Source organism: Pleurodeles waltl, chromosome 1_2 (genome assembly GCF_031143425.1).
Source record: "Pleurodeles waltl isolate 20211129_DDA chromosome 1_2, aPleWal1.hap1.20221129, whole genome shotgun sequence".
In the NCBI taxonomy this organism is placed as follows: domain Eukaryota; kingdom Metazoa; phylum Chordata; class Amphibia; order Caudata; family Salamandridae; genus Pleurodeles; species Pleurodeles waltl.
Genome location: NC_090437.1, coordinates 681,009,057 through 681,023,319, shown reverse-complemented (window position 1 = coordinate 681,023,319; position 14,263 = coordinate 681,009,057). Strand labels below are relative to the sequence as shown.

The 14,263-nt window shown below is 45.4% G+C and overlaps 1 protein-coding gene across 3 annotated transcripts in view; it reads right to left on the bottom strand.

Annotated features, from left to right (window-relative positions):
* Positions 1-14,263, bottom strand: part of ARHGAP10 (Rho GTPase activating protein 10) — an 849,665-nt gene that overhangs the window by 448,363 nt on the left and 387,039 nt on the right. For all 3 annotated transcript variants that reach the window (XM_069242631.1, XM_069242629.1, XM_069242630.1), the window contains exon 10: positions 8,367-8,461. In XM_069242631.1, coding sequence (XP_069098732.1) covers positions 8,367-8,461 — 95 coding nt within the window. The remainder of the gene's footprint in view (positions 1-8,366; positions 8,462-14,263) is intronic.

The following is a 14,263-nucleotide window of genomic DNA, read 5'->3' as shown; positions in this document are numbered from 1 at the left end:
AACAGGGATAGATATGCCCAAATACACTGCCCATGCTTTGTTTTGCCCTAGGTTTCAAGCAGCACCTCACTAACAAATCCCAAAAAGGCTAAAACTTCTCTGGGTTTGCTTGGCATCGATTATCGTTGGGACGTGACAACAGTTAAGGCAAGAGCGTATGTTTGAGGCAGAATCAAAATTCCTGATGGATAAACCAGACACTATACAAGAGATACCAAATTAAAGCAGCATTCATACATAGAACTGGTGAGCCTAAGAGGATTAAAAATCGCAGCTAAGCTGTAATAACTAGAGACACTGATAACATCTAATAGTAGAAAATATGCTCATAAATCATAGTCACAAGCAAACATGAGCATTTCTAGAATTACATAAGCACTGGTCCCTAGACACTAGGCTGGCCTTCCAGTAAATTTACTGAGAATCATGAAATACAAGGAAATGGAAGTAGGGTATTCTACCATGGTGAATATAGCTACTGCACCAGTGCAAAAGGAACTGGAAAAGAAAACTTCCACGCACACAGCCAGGGCTCTACCAGGCAGACTAGGAGCCTGTGCAGGCTCTCTCAAGCCCGGCAACTGTGTTGCTGGGCTGGAGAGAGCCTACTGCACGTGTGTTCGGCCGGCTCGAGATGGCTGGCCAAACATACATACGCAGTGACTGCTCGTCACCCCGTGGCCCGCCCCTTTTAAAGAAAACAATAATAAACATAGTTAACCTTGTTTTCTTTGAAAGGTTTTGCAATTGCCACTGCTGGCGTAGGCTGGGGGGGGGGTGATGCTCCTCCGCCCTAATCGAGGAGCCGCCCCATTATTGTTGGCTTTAGGACTCTGTGCACTTTACCACTGCTAACCAGTGCTAAAGTGCATTTGCTCTCTATCTAAATTGGATTGGCATATCTGATTTACTAGTACATCCATAGTATAGTGCACCATGTGTGCCCAGGGCCTGTAAATCAGATGCTACTAGTGCACCTGCAGCACTGATTGTGCCACCCAAATGAGTAGCCCTGTAAACATGTCTCAGACCTGCCACTGCAGTGTCTGTGTGAGCAGTTTTAAATTCGACCTGCAAGCACACCTGATTGCCAGGCCCAAATCTTCCCTTTTACTAAATGTACATCACCCCTAAAGGTGGCCCAAGGCAGCCCCGGGGCAGGGTGAAGTGTATGTAAAAGGTAGGACATGTACTGATGTGTTTTATATGTCCTGATAGTGAAATACTGCTAATTTCAGTTTTCACTCTTGCAAGGCCTATCTCTTTTATTGGGTAACATGGGGATTGCCTTGAAATATCTTTCAAGTGTAATTATCCGTTGGGAGAAGAGATATGGAGTTTGGGGTCTCCGAACTCACAATTTAAAAATACATCTTTTGGTGAAGTTGTTTTTTGAATTGTACGTTTGAAAATGCTACTTTAGAAAGTGGGCATTTTCTTGCTTAACCATTCTGGGCCTCTGTCTGTATGCTGAATATACTTCTGGGTCAGGATGACAGTTGGGCTGTTTGTGCATTCACTCTAGACAGTCACACAATGTGAGCTGAGGTGTGACCTGCATATCCTGATGGGTCTTACTGAGCTTGAGTGGTGGGAGGAGCTGACACCTACACCTGAATAGGCCTGTGCCTGTCCTCACACAAACCAGTCTCCAATCCCCCTGGAGCCTATCTGAAGCAAGGGCAGGGAATGGCAGGATCTTGTGCACTACAAAAACATCTCTTTGAAGTTTGCCTACTTCAAACATAGAAATGGGTATAAGTACTGGACCTCTGGCACCACAAAGTAAGAACACGTCTGGACTGAGGACATTCTGCCAGGAAGAAGAGCTGGATGCTGTAGGAGGGACTGGCACTCTGCCTGTTGCTTTGATGTGCTGGCCTGCTGCTTGCTGCTTCTGTCCTGGAACTGAAAGGACTGGGACTTTGCTTTCTACGTCCTGCTTTCCAAGGTTCTCCAAGGGCTTGAACTGAGCTTGCCTCCTGGTAAGAAATCTCAGGGACATCAAAGACTTCATCTGCCAGCACCTGGGCTCTCTTGCTTAGAGTTCTGACTTGCCAGAACTCTGGTGGATACCAAAAGGAAGTGAGCTCTGGTGCATCCCAAAAGAAACCAAGCACATCAACTTCAGAGCGACTTTGGAACTGACGTCGCTGTCCGACTCCGTGCTGCTGCCTGCACCGGAGCTGTGGTCCCCGCTGAGTGAAACAATGACGATCTGCAACACAGGCCCGTGGCCACAGCAGTGCCTCTGACGTTCCGCCACAGTGAGGGTCCTGAGTGCAGTGTCACCGATGTCTGAGACACCCGATTCTGCCATAGCACTTGTGGCCCTGTGGTGTGTTCACAACACCGCACCTGCTGGATTCATCACCCCACAAGTTCATAAGGAACCAATGCCTTGCCCGACCCCAAATCACCGCCCATGCAACCATAAGGAACCGACACCTCACCTCCCCTGCCCAGCAGTAAGGAACCAACGCTTCACCTCCCAGGTAGCAGTAAGGAACCAAAGTCGTGCCAGCTCCAGCAATGCCTCACCTCCCCAACTCTGTGCAATGTCTTTGTTCCCTCATCGTTTTCAAAGGTCCTGTATCTGGAGTCCTTGCAACTTTGTGACTAGCCCGCACTCCCTTGCAAGTGGCGCTGAACTGTTAGGAATGACTCAGTCAAGACGCTGCAATAGCTCCAGTTTGGCGCTTTTGTGTTTCTAAGCACTATACTAAGATTTAATCTTTGAAAATCTTTACTCGTGTATGTTGGATTTTTGTAGTTTTGGTCTTGTTTTACTCATATAAATATTAGCTATTTTTTCAAAACTGGTGTGGAGTACGTTTGTGCTACTGTGCGTGTGTGTACAAATACTTTACACATTGCCTCTGAGATAAGCCTACCAAGGGAGTGAGCAGGGGTTATCTTAGCTGTGTGGCTCCCTTACTCTGACTAGAGTGAGGGTCCCTACTAGGACAGAGTGTAAACTACTGCCAACTAGAGACCTCATTTCTAACAGTAACACTTTCTCGAATGATTTGAGGTCAGCAAAGTTCTGAGGGTGCTCTTACCGGTCCACTCAATTTCACTAGCTAATGACATTTTGAGAGTCAACTGATGGAAAGAGCCAAGCGTGAACATATATTTTCGAATGAACCCCATTTGTAGGGTTGTTTATACTATACATATTTCCTTTCATTTAATAGGTATATATCTAGTGCTTTGGAGATTAAATTGACAGCTATCTGGTTACAAAAGCTCTGATGTTGTTGATGCTGAAGTGTTGATGTTGTACACTCTGGATTGCAAAATTCTCCTAAATCTTATCTATTTCTTTCGAGAGGCATCTTACAATGGAAATCCTGTTTGAGTAGTAGGTTTTCTTTTTTTGTGAAATCTTTTTATTAGATGTTTTAGACAGAAATCAAAAGGGAAATGTTTCACCAAGTCTAGATTGACACATAGCCTGTGGAAAAGATCTGGAATATAGGCTTTAACAATCTGTCAAATCTCTGAGCACAATGATACATGCAGATCAGAATCTTTCAGAAAAAGAAAATAAAACACTACCACATTTCTCCAAACAACCCTAACCTTAAAGAAAACCTAACTGAAGTCTGGACTAAAAAAAGGAGAGCAATGGTCAGAGGGTGTGGTCAGGCTATTGGGATAGGTCAAGGGGGGACGTGGTGGGGGAGGGGGCAAGTATGCAATGCTGTCATGTCTGTAGGGCCAAAGCTGCACCCACAGCTTCTTCCTCCAGTCTTGTTCCTGTCTGTCTGCTCAGTATTCACCAAGTCATAAAGCTTGTCTAGAGAGCGTATCTGGTCCATGTTAGTGTTTATTTTTGTAAGGTGACCTCAAGGTTCTCCACAGAGAGTTTGTTCTATTGTCTGTTTTGTTGCCATTGTGAGACAAAGACAATTGAAGGTTTATAGAGGATGTTATGGTTGGTTACATCTCTGATGCTCACTAGCTCTGGATTGCAGAAACAGTGTCCAGTGTGTTTTCACGTGTGTAAATCGGAGCACAGATTACTTAGGTGAAATTGAGAGTGCTTAGTTCAAAGATGATGGTATCGGGCTGGGACATTTTTGGCCTGTCAAATCAAAGGTTTAGGTCACCAAGGGGAGAGACACTCAGGACTGGTGTCTAAAAAGGTATGTATAAATGGTCCATTAGTTGGCAGAGATCTGTACAGTAAAAGAAATGCAGATTAAAATGTTGAGTTATGATTGCATTTTGTCAGCAGGGAGTCACATTCTGATATTATTTCATTTTGGTGATGGTTATATCTCGAATGTCACTGATATGCCTCCTTTTTGTCTTGGCAGTTCTGAGTGAAGCATCGACAACCTGGCAGAAATGCGTGGTGGCGTATGGGAAACATATCAAACGAGATGAGTGAGTGAGGCTTTGGCTCCTGCTCCTCCTCACCACACTGCATCGTGCACCGTGCTCCCTTGCTATTCCCCAGGAAGGAGTAGTAGAGGGGGAAGGCGAACAGATCAGAGGAGCAGAGAAGCAGAGGAGTTGGACACAGTATGGACTTCGTGCTCTCAGGTGGTGTCCGTTTACTGTTGTGAAACATGTACAAACGCGACCAGCTCAATGGATACTTGGTTGCTTGTTTGGGACTGGCTGCCTGGTAAATGAATACCACTTCTACAGCTTCTGGCATCTGTAGCCTGCGGTGCTGCAAGTTCCTCGTGGTGACTGGAGTATTGAAAGTACGTCTATGGAGCCTAAAAGGAGGCTTGTTGCTGTTTAAGGATACCTTCAAGGCAATGGTGGTTAATGCCAGAGTAGGGGGGGTGAGCTTATTGAACCCCGGAGAGGTTCAATAAGCTCACCCCCCCTACTCTGGCATTAACCACCATTGCCTTGAAGGTATCCATTGAGCCAAGCTTCAGGAAACTACAAACTACAAAGGGAGGCAGCGCGGATGCCAGGGCAGCAATGCTTACTGGGACATTAGACAAAGTCAGCTTGCTCTTGCAGGGAGTGTAGAGTGCAGCAGCTAAGGAGAGGTCAAAGGTGGCAGATCAGCAATAGGCTTGCTTTGCAAGGAGATGGCTGGCATTAGGCTGGGGCGGATTGTGCGTGCTTAGATGTCTACTCTTCTGCCTCCCTCCTTCTCCTCTCCTACCCCCCTGCACTTTTGCTTTCTAACAGCCAATCCATCCTGCTGCCTTTACACTAAATTTTGCTTCCAAGTAACCCCTGCACTTAGAAATTACGATCTGTACAACTCTGGGTGAAATAACGAGCCTGAGGTCGTGAAGAGTCAGGACGTCCTAACCTCTGTGAAGAAGGAAGAAAAATCTGCAAACTCGTCCAGCAGCGAAAGGCAGGAAGGTAAAATCTCTCAGGGAGAACCAGCAATTAATCTCACCTATTGCTTGTATTTTTGAAAACTCCACAATACCATACAAGTCCAGTTTTTAAAAGATCCAGCTGGGGCCATCTTCACCATCATAGCTAGAGGGAGAGTGTATTAGTTCTAGCTTTTTGCCCTTTTTTTTTTTTTTTTTAGAGTGGTGGTACATTGTTCCCTGTCCACTCTTGAGTGTTTTTAATCTTGACCAAGATCCCTGTTGTCCTAATTAAAACTAATTCGTGTAGTCGTGTTGAGGTTCTTGAGCCAATTTTATCCCACTTTTTGTTCCTGCTCTCTCTTCCAGCAGACTTACTTCATCCTTATTGGATTTCATCATGGCACATACTTTTTTTCCAAAAGATCTCTGGCAAGAGCCCCCCGGTGGGGCCCATCAGACATTGCAGCGCCAGTCTGACGAGGAGCTAGCCCTATGATGAAGCATGACATCCAATGGATGTGTGAGGGCTCTTGCTTCTAAAAACAGAAGTGTCTTTAACACCTGTGCCTAATTTTTTCTGTTTAGGAACAGTGTACTCTTTTGATTGTTTGCCATCTTCACGCTTACAGCTTACTCACGCTCATGCTCACGCTTACAGGTGACTCAAACATCCCCCCAAATCCCACCTGGTTGGCATCAGGAGTGCCGACCAGGATTCCAGGTCGAACGCAACCAGCTCCCAGTCCACCTATATCAGATTCACCACTGAGTCAAAGCCTGCAAAACAGTGCTCCAGTGCCAATAGAGGTCAATGTCAAAATTAACAACAGAAACGCTGCCAGATAACTTACCAGCATTCAACAGGGCAGAATCAATCCACAAAAACTGGGCAGCTGGAGTTGTAGTTGCAGCAGCTGAATTGTGGTCTTTATCTGGGCTGGGCTCACCTCATGGTCAAATCGCAATCTGCCCAACATATGGGCGCGTTAAGCACTCACAGACCACCGTTATCTAGGCCTGGCCAGCATGTTAACATTTTGAGCCCTCAAAAGGAAGTAGATGCCTGTTATTTGAGAGCCCCGGGACTTGAATAACCTGGCCTGTGAGTCCTTCAACAATCAACGCAAAGGAAATAAAGACAATTATGCAAGATCACCTGTAGTATGTAAGAACCCAGGGATAAATTGTGAAAACAACCAAAATTACTGCATAACAGATGCCGGGGCAGTTTGGGATCTCTTATTTAGATTTTCTCAATTGACACTTGAAGCCTTGACGTATCAGTCAAATAAAATGGATGTTGAAGTGGACCTGCTTAACACCATGGCGAACTCGGTTTCGGGTATCAATCAAAAGTTGTCCGATCTAAACAACTTCATAACCCGGGCACAGAACTATGCTGCAGCAACTAATGCAGACTGCACTTGTTCCCTCTGATCAACAAATCTGCAACAATTCCAGACGTTCTGCCTACTTTAATAGAAGATCTAAAATCAATATAAAAGTTGCTTGCTGTAAAAATGCCTCCAGTCCACCAGAGCAGCCAACTGAGGAATCAATTAAGGAACATGACAGCGCCATAGTCCCTAGTAACCCAAATAAAGAGAGCCCAGGGGTAGAGGGTGATCACCAGCTTTCAACTTCAGCAGTCTTAACATATACCTCTAAGAAAAAAGCAACATCATCTCACATGAGCGTACTGCTTGCACCCTCCAATCCTCTCCTCTGGTGCAAACAGCAAAACTCATGTTAAAAAAAAAAAAAAAAAAAAGGAGGAAAAAGCAACGTGAGACCAGAAGCAAATCAAGAAACTGTCTAGAAACCATCACTCACATTAGTTCCAGTAATATGACCGATAATGCAACAAAACTTAACCCACACAAGAGCTAAATCAAAGCAGCATGGGCACGGCACAAAAAAGGAAACTTTTTTTTTTTTTTTTTTAAGCACAAAGGTACTCCAATTAACAGCCCCTCGGAAGTACGCAAGACCTCCATCCTAGACCAGATCCTAAGATTTACAACTACAAGCCCTCGTTTGGGCACCTCCAAACAGGTCGCCTGTCACAGGGAGGAGGCCCATCCTCCACATGACTCTGTGGTTACCAGTAGGGTCAAACAAGAACCCTGTCACAACAATCAGACCAATCAACCACTTCAAAAGATGGCCAAGGCTAGAGAATTCGTGCCGACCCAGCAGCACACCTCAACTGTTATTAACCCTCTGAGAAAATCATCTGGTTGTACCCAGACCCGAGAGCAAGTTGATATCATCTTCTAGTCAGGTTTCCGTGATAAAAATAGAGGTTAGTGTGTTTTGTCAGGTAGGAGGTCATGTAAAAGTTCTTTGCTTTTGGGAAATGATTTGTCATTGGTGAGCAGGCCGGTTAGGAGGGAGGCAATATGGGAGTAATGTAGAGGGGAATTGATGACAGTAGGATACATATTTGAGTGGTTCTGTGTTCAGAGACATCCATGGTGTTGAAGTCTTGATTAAACAGAATTTGTTTTTTACATGGTAGGCATGTATGATGCTGTTGGAAGCACTGTGCATTTGTGCAGCTATTGTATTGTGGACTACTGGTGTGAACATGTCATGATGGACTTTTGGAGTGTAATATAGGGCAGGCATCAATGTCAGCTGAATAAAAGGAGTTGTCCTTTTTTTTCTTCTGATTCTCTCATAGGTGGATAGTGTGTGTAAGTAGAGGAAGATAGGAAGATTTACAGTGTTCAAGGTAAGACAATTGAAATGTAATACCTTTCAAGCTTGACACAAATCACAACACCCATTTTAACTTCACAACGAAGGAAAGAGAATACATTTTCACAAATACCATGTTAAGGGTGGGGAGAGCAAGAAGGGATGGAATTTAAAGTTACGACACTCCACATTCAGTAGCACTTCTCAGGAAGTGATTGTGACCTACGAGTTTTGATTATCACGAAAATAGAAATTATTGCATGGTCGATGTTAAACATTTTAAGTAAAAATACATTTAACGAAAAGACATGCATAACTAGCTGCTGTTTCTGCAATAACTTTCACAACACTTACCTGTCAGCAGCTTCTATATCAAAACAGAATCGCCGATCTATAGTGTCTGTATTTCTTTTGGTGCAACATTTTAAGGTTAGAAGTTCTCCATCACCCTAAAGACAAATTTAGTAAATTAGACAAGCAGACATGAAAACAAGAGGAACAAAATGTAATTTGAGAATACTGAATGCAATAGATTCTGATACCATGGAAGAATAACCATCTAATAAAATAGCAAAACATTTTTGTGCAGCCAGTAAGTAGTACCTCAGCCTTCAAAATGGAAAGAGGGAGTTGAAGATAAGAGCATAATTAAACTCTTTGGACAGGGGTCTGCGGGTATCGTTTACTCCTCTGTAACACTCCAAAATAGCCCCACAGAAAAAGATGAGCAAACTTCTATAGAACAGGAGTTTCCACTCAGCTGCTGGAGTCTGCAGGTCAGCCAGTGGACCATAATCCCCAGCACACATTCAGATGACAGAATCTGCTGGCCAAAGCAAACATCACAAGTTTTCTTGAGCTATCATATCTGGTCCCAGACTCTCTAGATGCTGGTAGACTGTTGAGTGTGTCAGAGTGAGGGTATGCAACAGCAGTAGCAATGAGTGGGGTTCTGAGAAATGCATTACCTGGAATAAAGTATACACAAACCACAGTCACCATGATGCTATTGAGTAAACAACTTTTTATGTATATTAAGGTTTCAAGCAACCATGTGAAGGTCAAGGAGGTATTGCGTTTTAAGGTGAATACATGGACTGGGAAAAAGGACTTGCTGGAGTTAAAGGTAAACTGCTGAAATCCATTAAATATGAGGTGATGACAGGACATGGCCGAAAGATGGTGATCTATACTCAGTGGTGGCCAGAGCAGAGTGAAAAGTAACAGAAGAGTAAGGAGCAGTAAAGTTTAGGCTGGTAGGAGAGGGACTCGTGCAGGCTCCTATGGAAAGGTTTAAAGAACAAAGGGTAATGGCTTCTCAGGTGCTCAAATACAGTGACTCAAGGTTCGTAGGGGTGTCACTTTGCATTAGACCATGTAGTTGTGGATGCTGTTCAAAAAATACTTGAGAGGCTTCTCACATAAGCAACTGTTTTTTTGCCATGTGGTTAGTAGTTACAACAGACGGGGCTTTTCATCCTTGTCATACTCCTATGCATGCAGGGACGCTGATGTAGTAAATATGATCCATGTTCAAAGGGCACCCAATACTGGGAAAATATAATTTTTTTTAGACAGATTTGCCACTGCAGAATTAGATCAACGGAAACTGCAAAAGCACATTTAAAAGAGTCATTAGAAAAGTCAGAACCCCACTCGGGCAATCAGGGATTACCAGGTGCATCTGTAGGGGTTGAGGTAATTTACTCCTGTTGTCTAGAGGCCCGACTTCATATGGACCCGGAGGTGCTACACTGGGTCCTGCTCAGCAGTACACCTGGATATTTTACTTGTTTGATCACCTGTTTTTTGGACCCGTGTCTCTTCTATGGTAATCACATGGCAAACGTATTGCGTAGGTTTATCACCAGTGCACACCTTTAAAGATAAGGCCCCTGTGACGCAGCAAGGGTAAAGGGCACTTGGCTGCTTACACGTCAACACATGTGCAGGCTGTGTGCAGGAGACTACTGTCGTGGGCAGCCCGGTAATAGCGCACAGGTAGCTTGGCGCAATGGGGACTCTGCGGGAATAGGTATTCACCTGGGATAGGCCTCATGAGGGTAGTGCACACTATTAGGGAAAGTTGGTGTGCTTTACTGTTTTAACTATAGTGACACTCTATTATACACATAGGCAGGAATTGCCTTAGAGTGTAGTTTCCCTTCTCCTTGGCCTACAGAGACCATTGGTGTCTTGAATTAGAGTGTAACCTGTGCAATCAAATCAAATGTGTAACTTCCAAAATAACTTAACTGTACATCTAGTGGGTCATTCAGAGTTTGCATGTTTTCCTGGCTCAGACCAGTATCAGAGCTGAGGCCTGTTGTCACCCTGCTGTGACCAGTAATTACATTTTCTCCAGCAGTAGGAACTAAAGCTGCCCCCACACAAAAGGAGTAGTTAGCACTACTCAATGATCCTGGGGAGGTAAGGGGTGTGGCTAAATGACCTGTAACAATCACCCAGCTGTCACACTGCCCACTGAACAAAGGAGTGTGCCTAGAAACCTAGAGCCAAACCACCGGGGGGACTGTCTGTGAAATTCCAGTGTGAAAGTCCCTGGCAGTGATGTCAGTGAGCGGAGGTCCCCAGGAGCTGATGTGACCAGTGGTTCCTTGATGACACCATTTTGGATAGTCCCAACCTGCTGTGCAGGAGGCTTGGGGGGCGGGGAGGGGGGAGGTGATGTGGCACCCTGTGATTGGTTAGTGGGGCCTGTCTTCTGAAACCTTCCTTGCCCCTTTACAAACTCTTGCACAAGGGGAAGACTCTTTCTTGCCTGGAGATTTTCTATCTAATGCACTGCTGGATCCCAGGACTGCCATGAAGAACTGGAAGGAGGAACCTCCTGACCACAACTCACAACACGGGACTCTGTCCAGTTGACCCCATTACCAGTAGGTCTCCCCAGGTGCCAGTGAGGTTGGCCATGTTACTCCCCAGGAGGACCACTTGGGGGAAGCCCTGGACATTTGTGCGTCCACCAACAAAGCCACAAAGAACTGGTGCAGGGAGCCAGGAGAACCAGCTTTTGGAGGACTGCACCACTCTGTAAGTGAGGAGGGTTGCACTGCCCCTGGTGGATAGAGCCCGCCACCAGGAGAAAATGAGCCCAGGACTATCCAAATCGGTCCAACGGGGCCAGAGTTGTGGCATTTTAAAGTTTGGCAAGTTTGACCTCCTACTTCTCCCTTGGAGCATGCAGGGCTCTGCTACCGTTTGGTCAGTTTCCCCCGGGGACCAGGGCCTGGTGGACGGTGCAAAAAAGCTGCATCTAACGCACTGGGGGAGAGGGCATGCATAGTACCCCCTTACCCATGTTCCCATCTCACCTGGCAAATCCATCCCCAGGTGGATTTATTTAGACGGGGTCCAGGCCCCATCCCCAGACCCTCAGCACTACAAAAATGTGGGGAAGCACCATTGCGTTCCCCCACTTGAAAACAGGAGCGGCCCAGGACCCCATCCCTGGGCCCTGGAATATCAGGTGTGTAGGGGGAAGCACAGTCGCACTTCCGCTGCTAGAGTAGAGGGTGCCCGTGATCCCGTGTCCCTGGGATCCCAGTCTGAGTTGTGTGGGGGGGGAGGGGGGAGGGGAGACTTGCAGCACCTAAGGACTTTCTTGCTCACAGGAGAGGGCCAGGCAGAAGACTCCTGCTGGCTCCTGTGGCCACACCCAGGAGTGCCAGCCATGCTGGGAGCCAGCCTTGGGGAGCCCGGGGTGGGCTTCTGAGGCTGTCCCGCATCCACCAATCATGCGGGGTGCTCGAGTGAGACCGGGCATCTTGTAGAAGTAAAAAAGCAGGGCACGAGGCCCCGTATGCGCAGAGAAAAAAATGAGAACAACCTCACAGCAGCTCTCCACAGATCAGCGGGAGAGTCGCTGCTCTAATATACAGTGCACCACAGTGACTTGTCCCATAATGATTTTCTGGGCTCTTTATTTTCAAAGCATTTTCTTCCATAACTTCACCTGTGGTGATTCTAGAATGTTCAGACCACCACCAAAATGTTCCTGACGACGTGCTCTTACTGGCTAAGTCATCTTCTAGGGTACCCACTCTAAGTTGGGTTGGGGGGGGTCAAAATCATCATCAGCCCTGGTTTTACCTGCCTTTTCAAGTTCTCCTATAGTTGGAGTTTTTGCTCTACTGCTGGGAGTGATTCACCCTCCAGGGGCCTTGTGTATGATAACATTTTAGAAGGCTGAGAGAGCCTTAAAATGTGTATTGCACTATACCCTCTAGGGGCTGACTGTATGGTTGTAATGTAATGCTGTTTCATGTGGTTATGCCCACCTGGGGTTGAATATATGGTTATACTGCAAAGCTTCTCATGATGCTGTTCCTCTAGGGGATGATTATGTGGTTACAGTGCAATCTTTTTTCACCATGCTGTTTTATTGTGATGCCCTGTAGGGGTTATTCTGACCACTACAGTTCAATGTCAAATATTTGAAAGAATGTGCATGCACACACACACACACACACACAGTTAATTTCTGATAAATGATATGTTTTATTGGTACAGTATTATTACCAATATGACAATTATTCATGCCCCAGTAATATCTCGCAATTACATAATGTCTGTTGAAACTCACATAATATATTTAGGTGACCCCTCTGGGGGGTCACCAGTTATTACACAAGATCTGCAATGGTATGTTCCATCTGTCAATGTACATTTGTAAATTACTGCGTCGTACTTAATAGTGTGTGTGTAATTTACAAAGAAAAAGTATTGAATGGACAATCATTTATTGAGTGCTATTACTGTGGGCCAGTGATTGGTGATGCCTAGCCCACACCACCTCCACTGAGTAGGCCTTAGACTGCTCCGCCTTGCTACCTTGTGAGAGTCAAGCACTACACAATGGGGTGTTTGGTTCCCACTGAGGACAATTGAGGAACTATCACTTGTGCTGGCCACACAACTAAAATTCAAATTTATAACACTAAGGAACTGTAGTGAATCCTAGTTTGTTTTAACGGGATAACAGGAGTTAGCTTAGCCGTAGGCTTGTAAACTCATGCCCCCGTCACCCAGTGACTTTTAACCTACTTAGCTTGCTCTGTCTTAGTCCATTTAATTATTTATTTCCTTTAAGATGGCGGCCTTGTTTACAGTTAGGCCACTTGTTATGGGTTCTATTATCAGTGTCACTGCGCCAAGGCGTCAAGATCAAGCATGAAAGACAAACATACAGTAGGTATTCACACTTAGGGATTTTCCCTCTCTATACTTTCGAGGGATTGTTGATATTAATTGCCGTCCCAAGCATGCCTGTTATCTATTGTTATGAATAACACTTATGTCAGGGGACCTTGTAGATCTGTATAAATACAACACACTTTAGATAGATAATCAGAGGGATTCCGACCAGAGGGCACCGCCACCATCGCTGATACCAATGCTGCAGTCATCTTGACGCTGACCCAGTCTTCGTGTCCCTGCGGAGTCTGAGATAGAGACCTCATTCCAAGGTAACGAGGGTTGGGGGCTCCTCTCATGGACACGACTTTGGCAGATTAGGTTTAACGAACCCAGCTCTCCTTTAGGTAGGAGGTTAGACCTATTTTCCTTAGGGTACTAGGGCTTATTCCATCTTTTACATATACATATATTTCTTTCATATATTGCACAATGGTGGGGGTCTTTATAACAATGACTCTCTTCTTCACAATATTGTTGCTTGGTATATTCATTATCCTAATCATTGCAGTTCATGCAACTTATCACAAATTGCAGTTATGTTGAATAAAAACTATTATAACTTCACTGCATCTGTGTTTGTTTGTATGAGACATAATAAATCTATGAGAAAAGGGTAATCTCCGTTTAACCACGACAACCCTGAGATATCGTACTTGGAGTCCATGCGTAAGCGACTGCTACAAATCACCTTTTACTATTGTGTTTCTGGTGAGGTACTGCTAGTAAGCCGGTAAGATTTGGACAACAGTTACAACTAGTTGTAGGAAGAGACTTAGGGGGTCATTCCAACCCTGGCGGTCGGTGTTAAAGCGGCGGCTAACCCGCCAACAGGCTGGCGGTTAAAAAAATGGAATTCTGACCCTGGCGGAAACCGCCAACACCACATTAACACTCCGACCGCCACGGCGGGACAAACAAACAGCGTGGCGGTCACCGCCAACAGACAACCGGGAGTCAATGTACCGCCCACCCTATCACAACTCACCAATCCGCCACCTTTTCCGGGGCGGTAGCCCCGCCGATAAAAACAC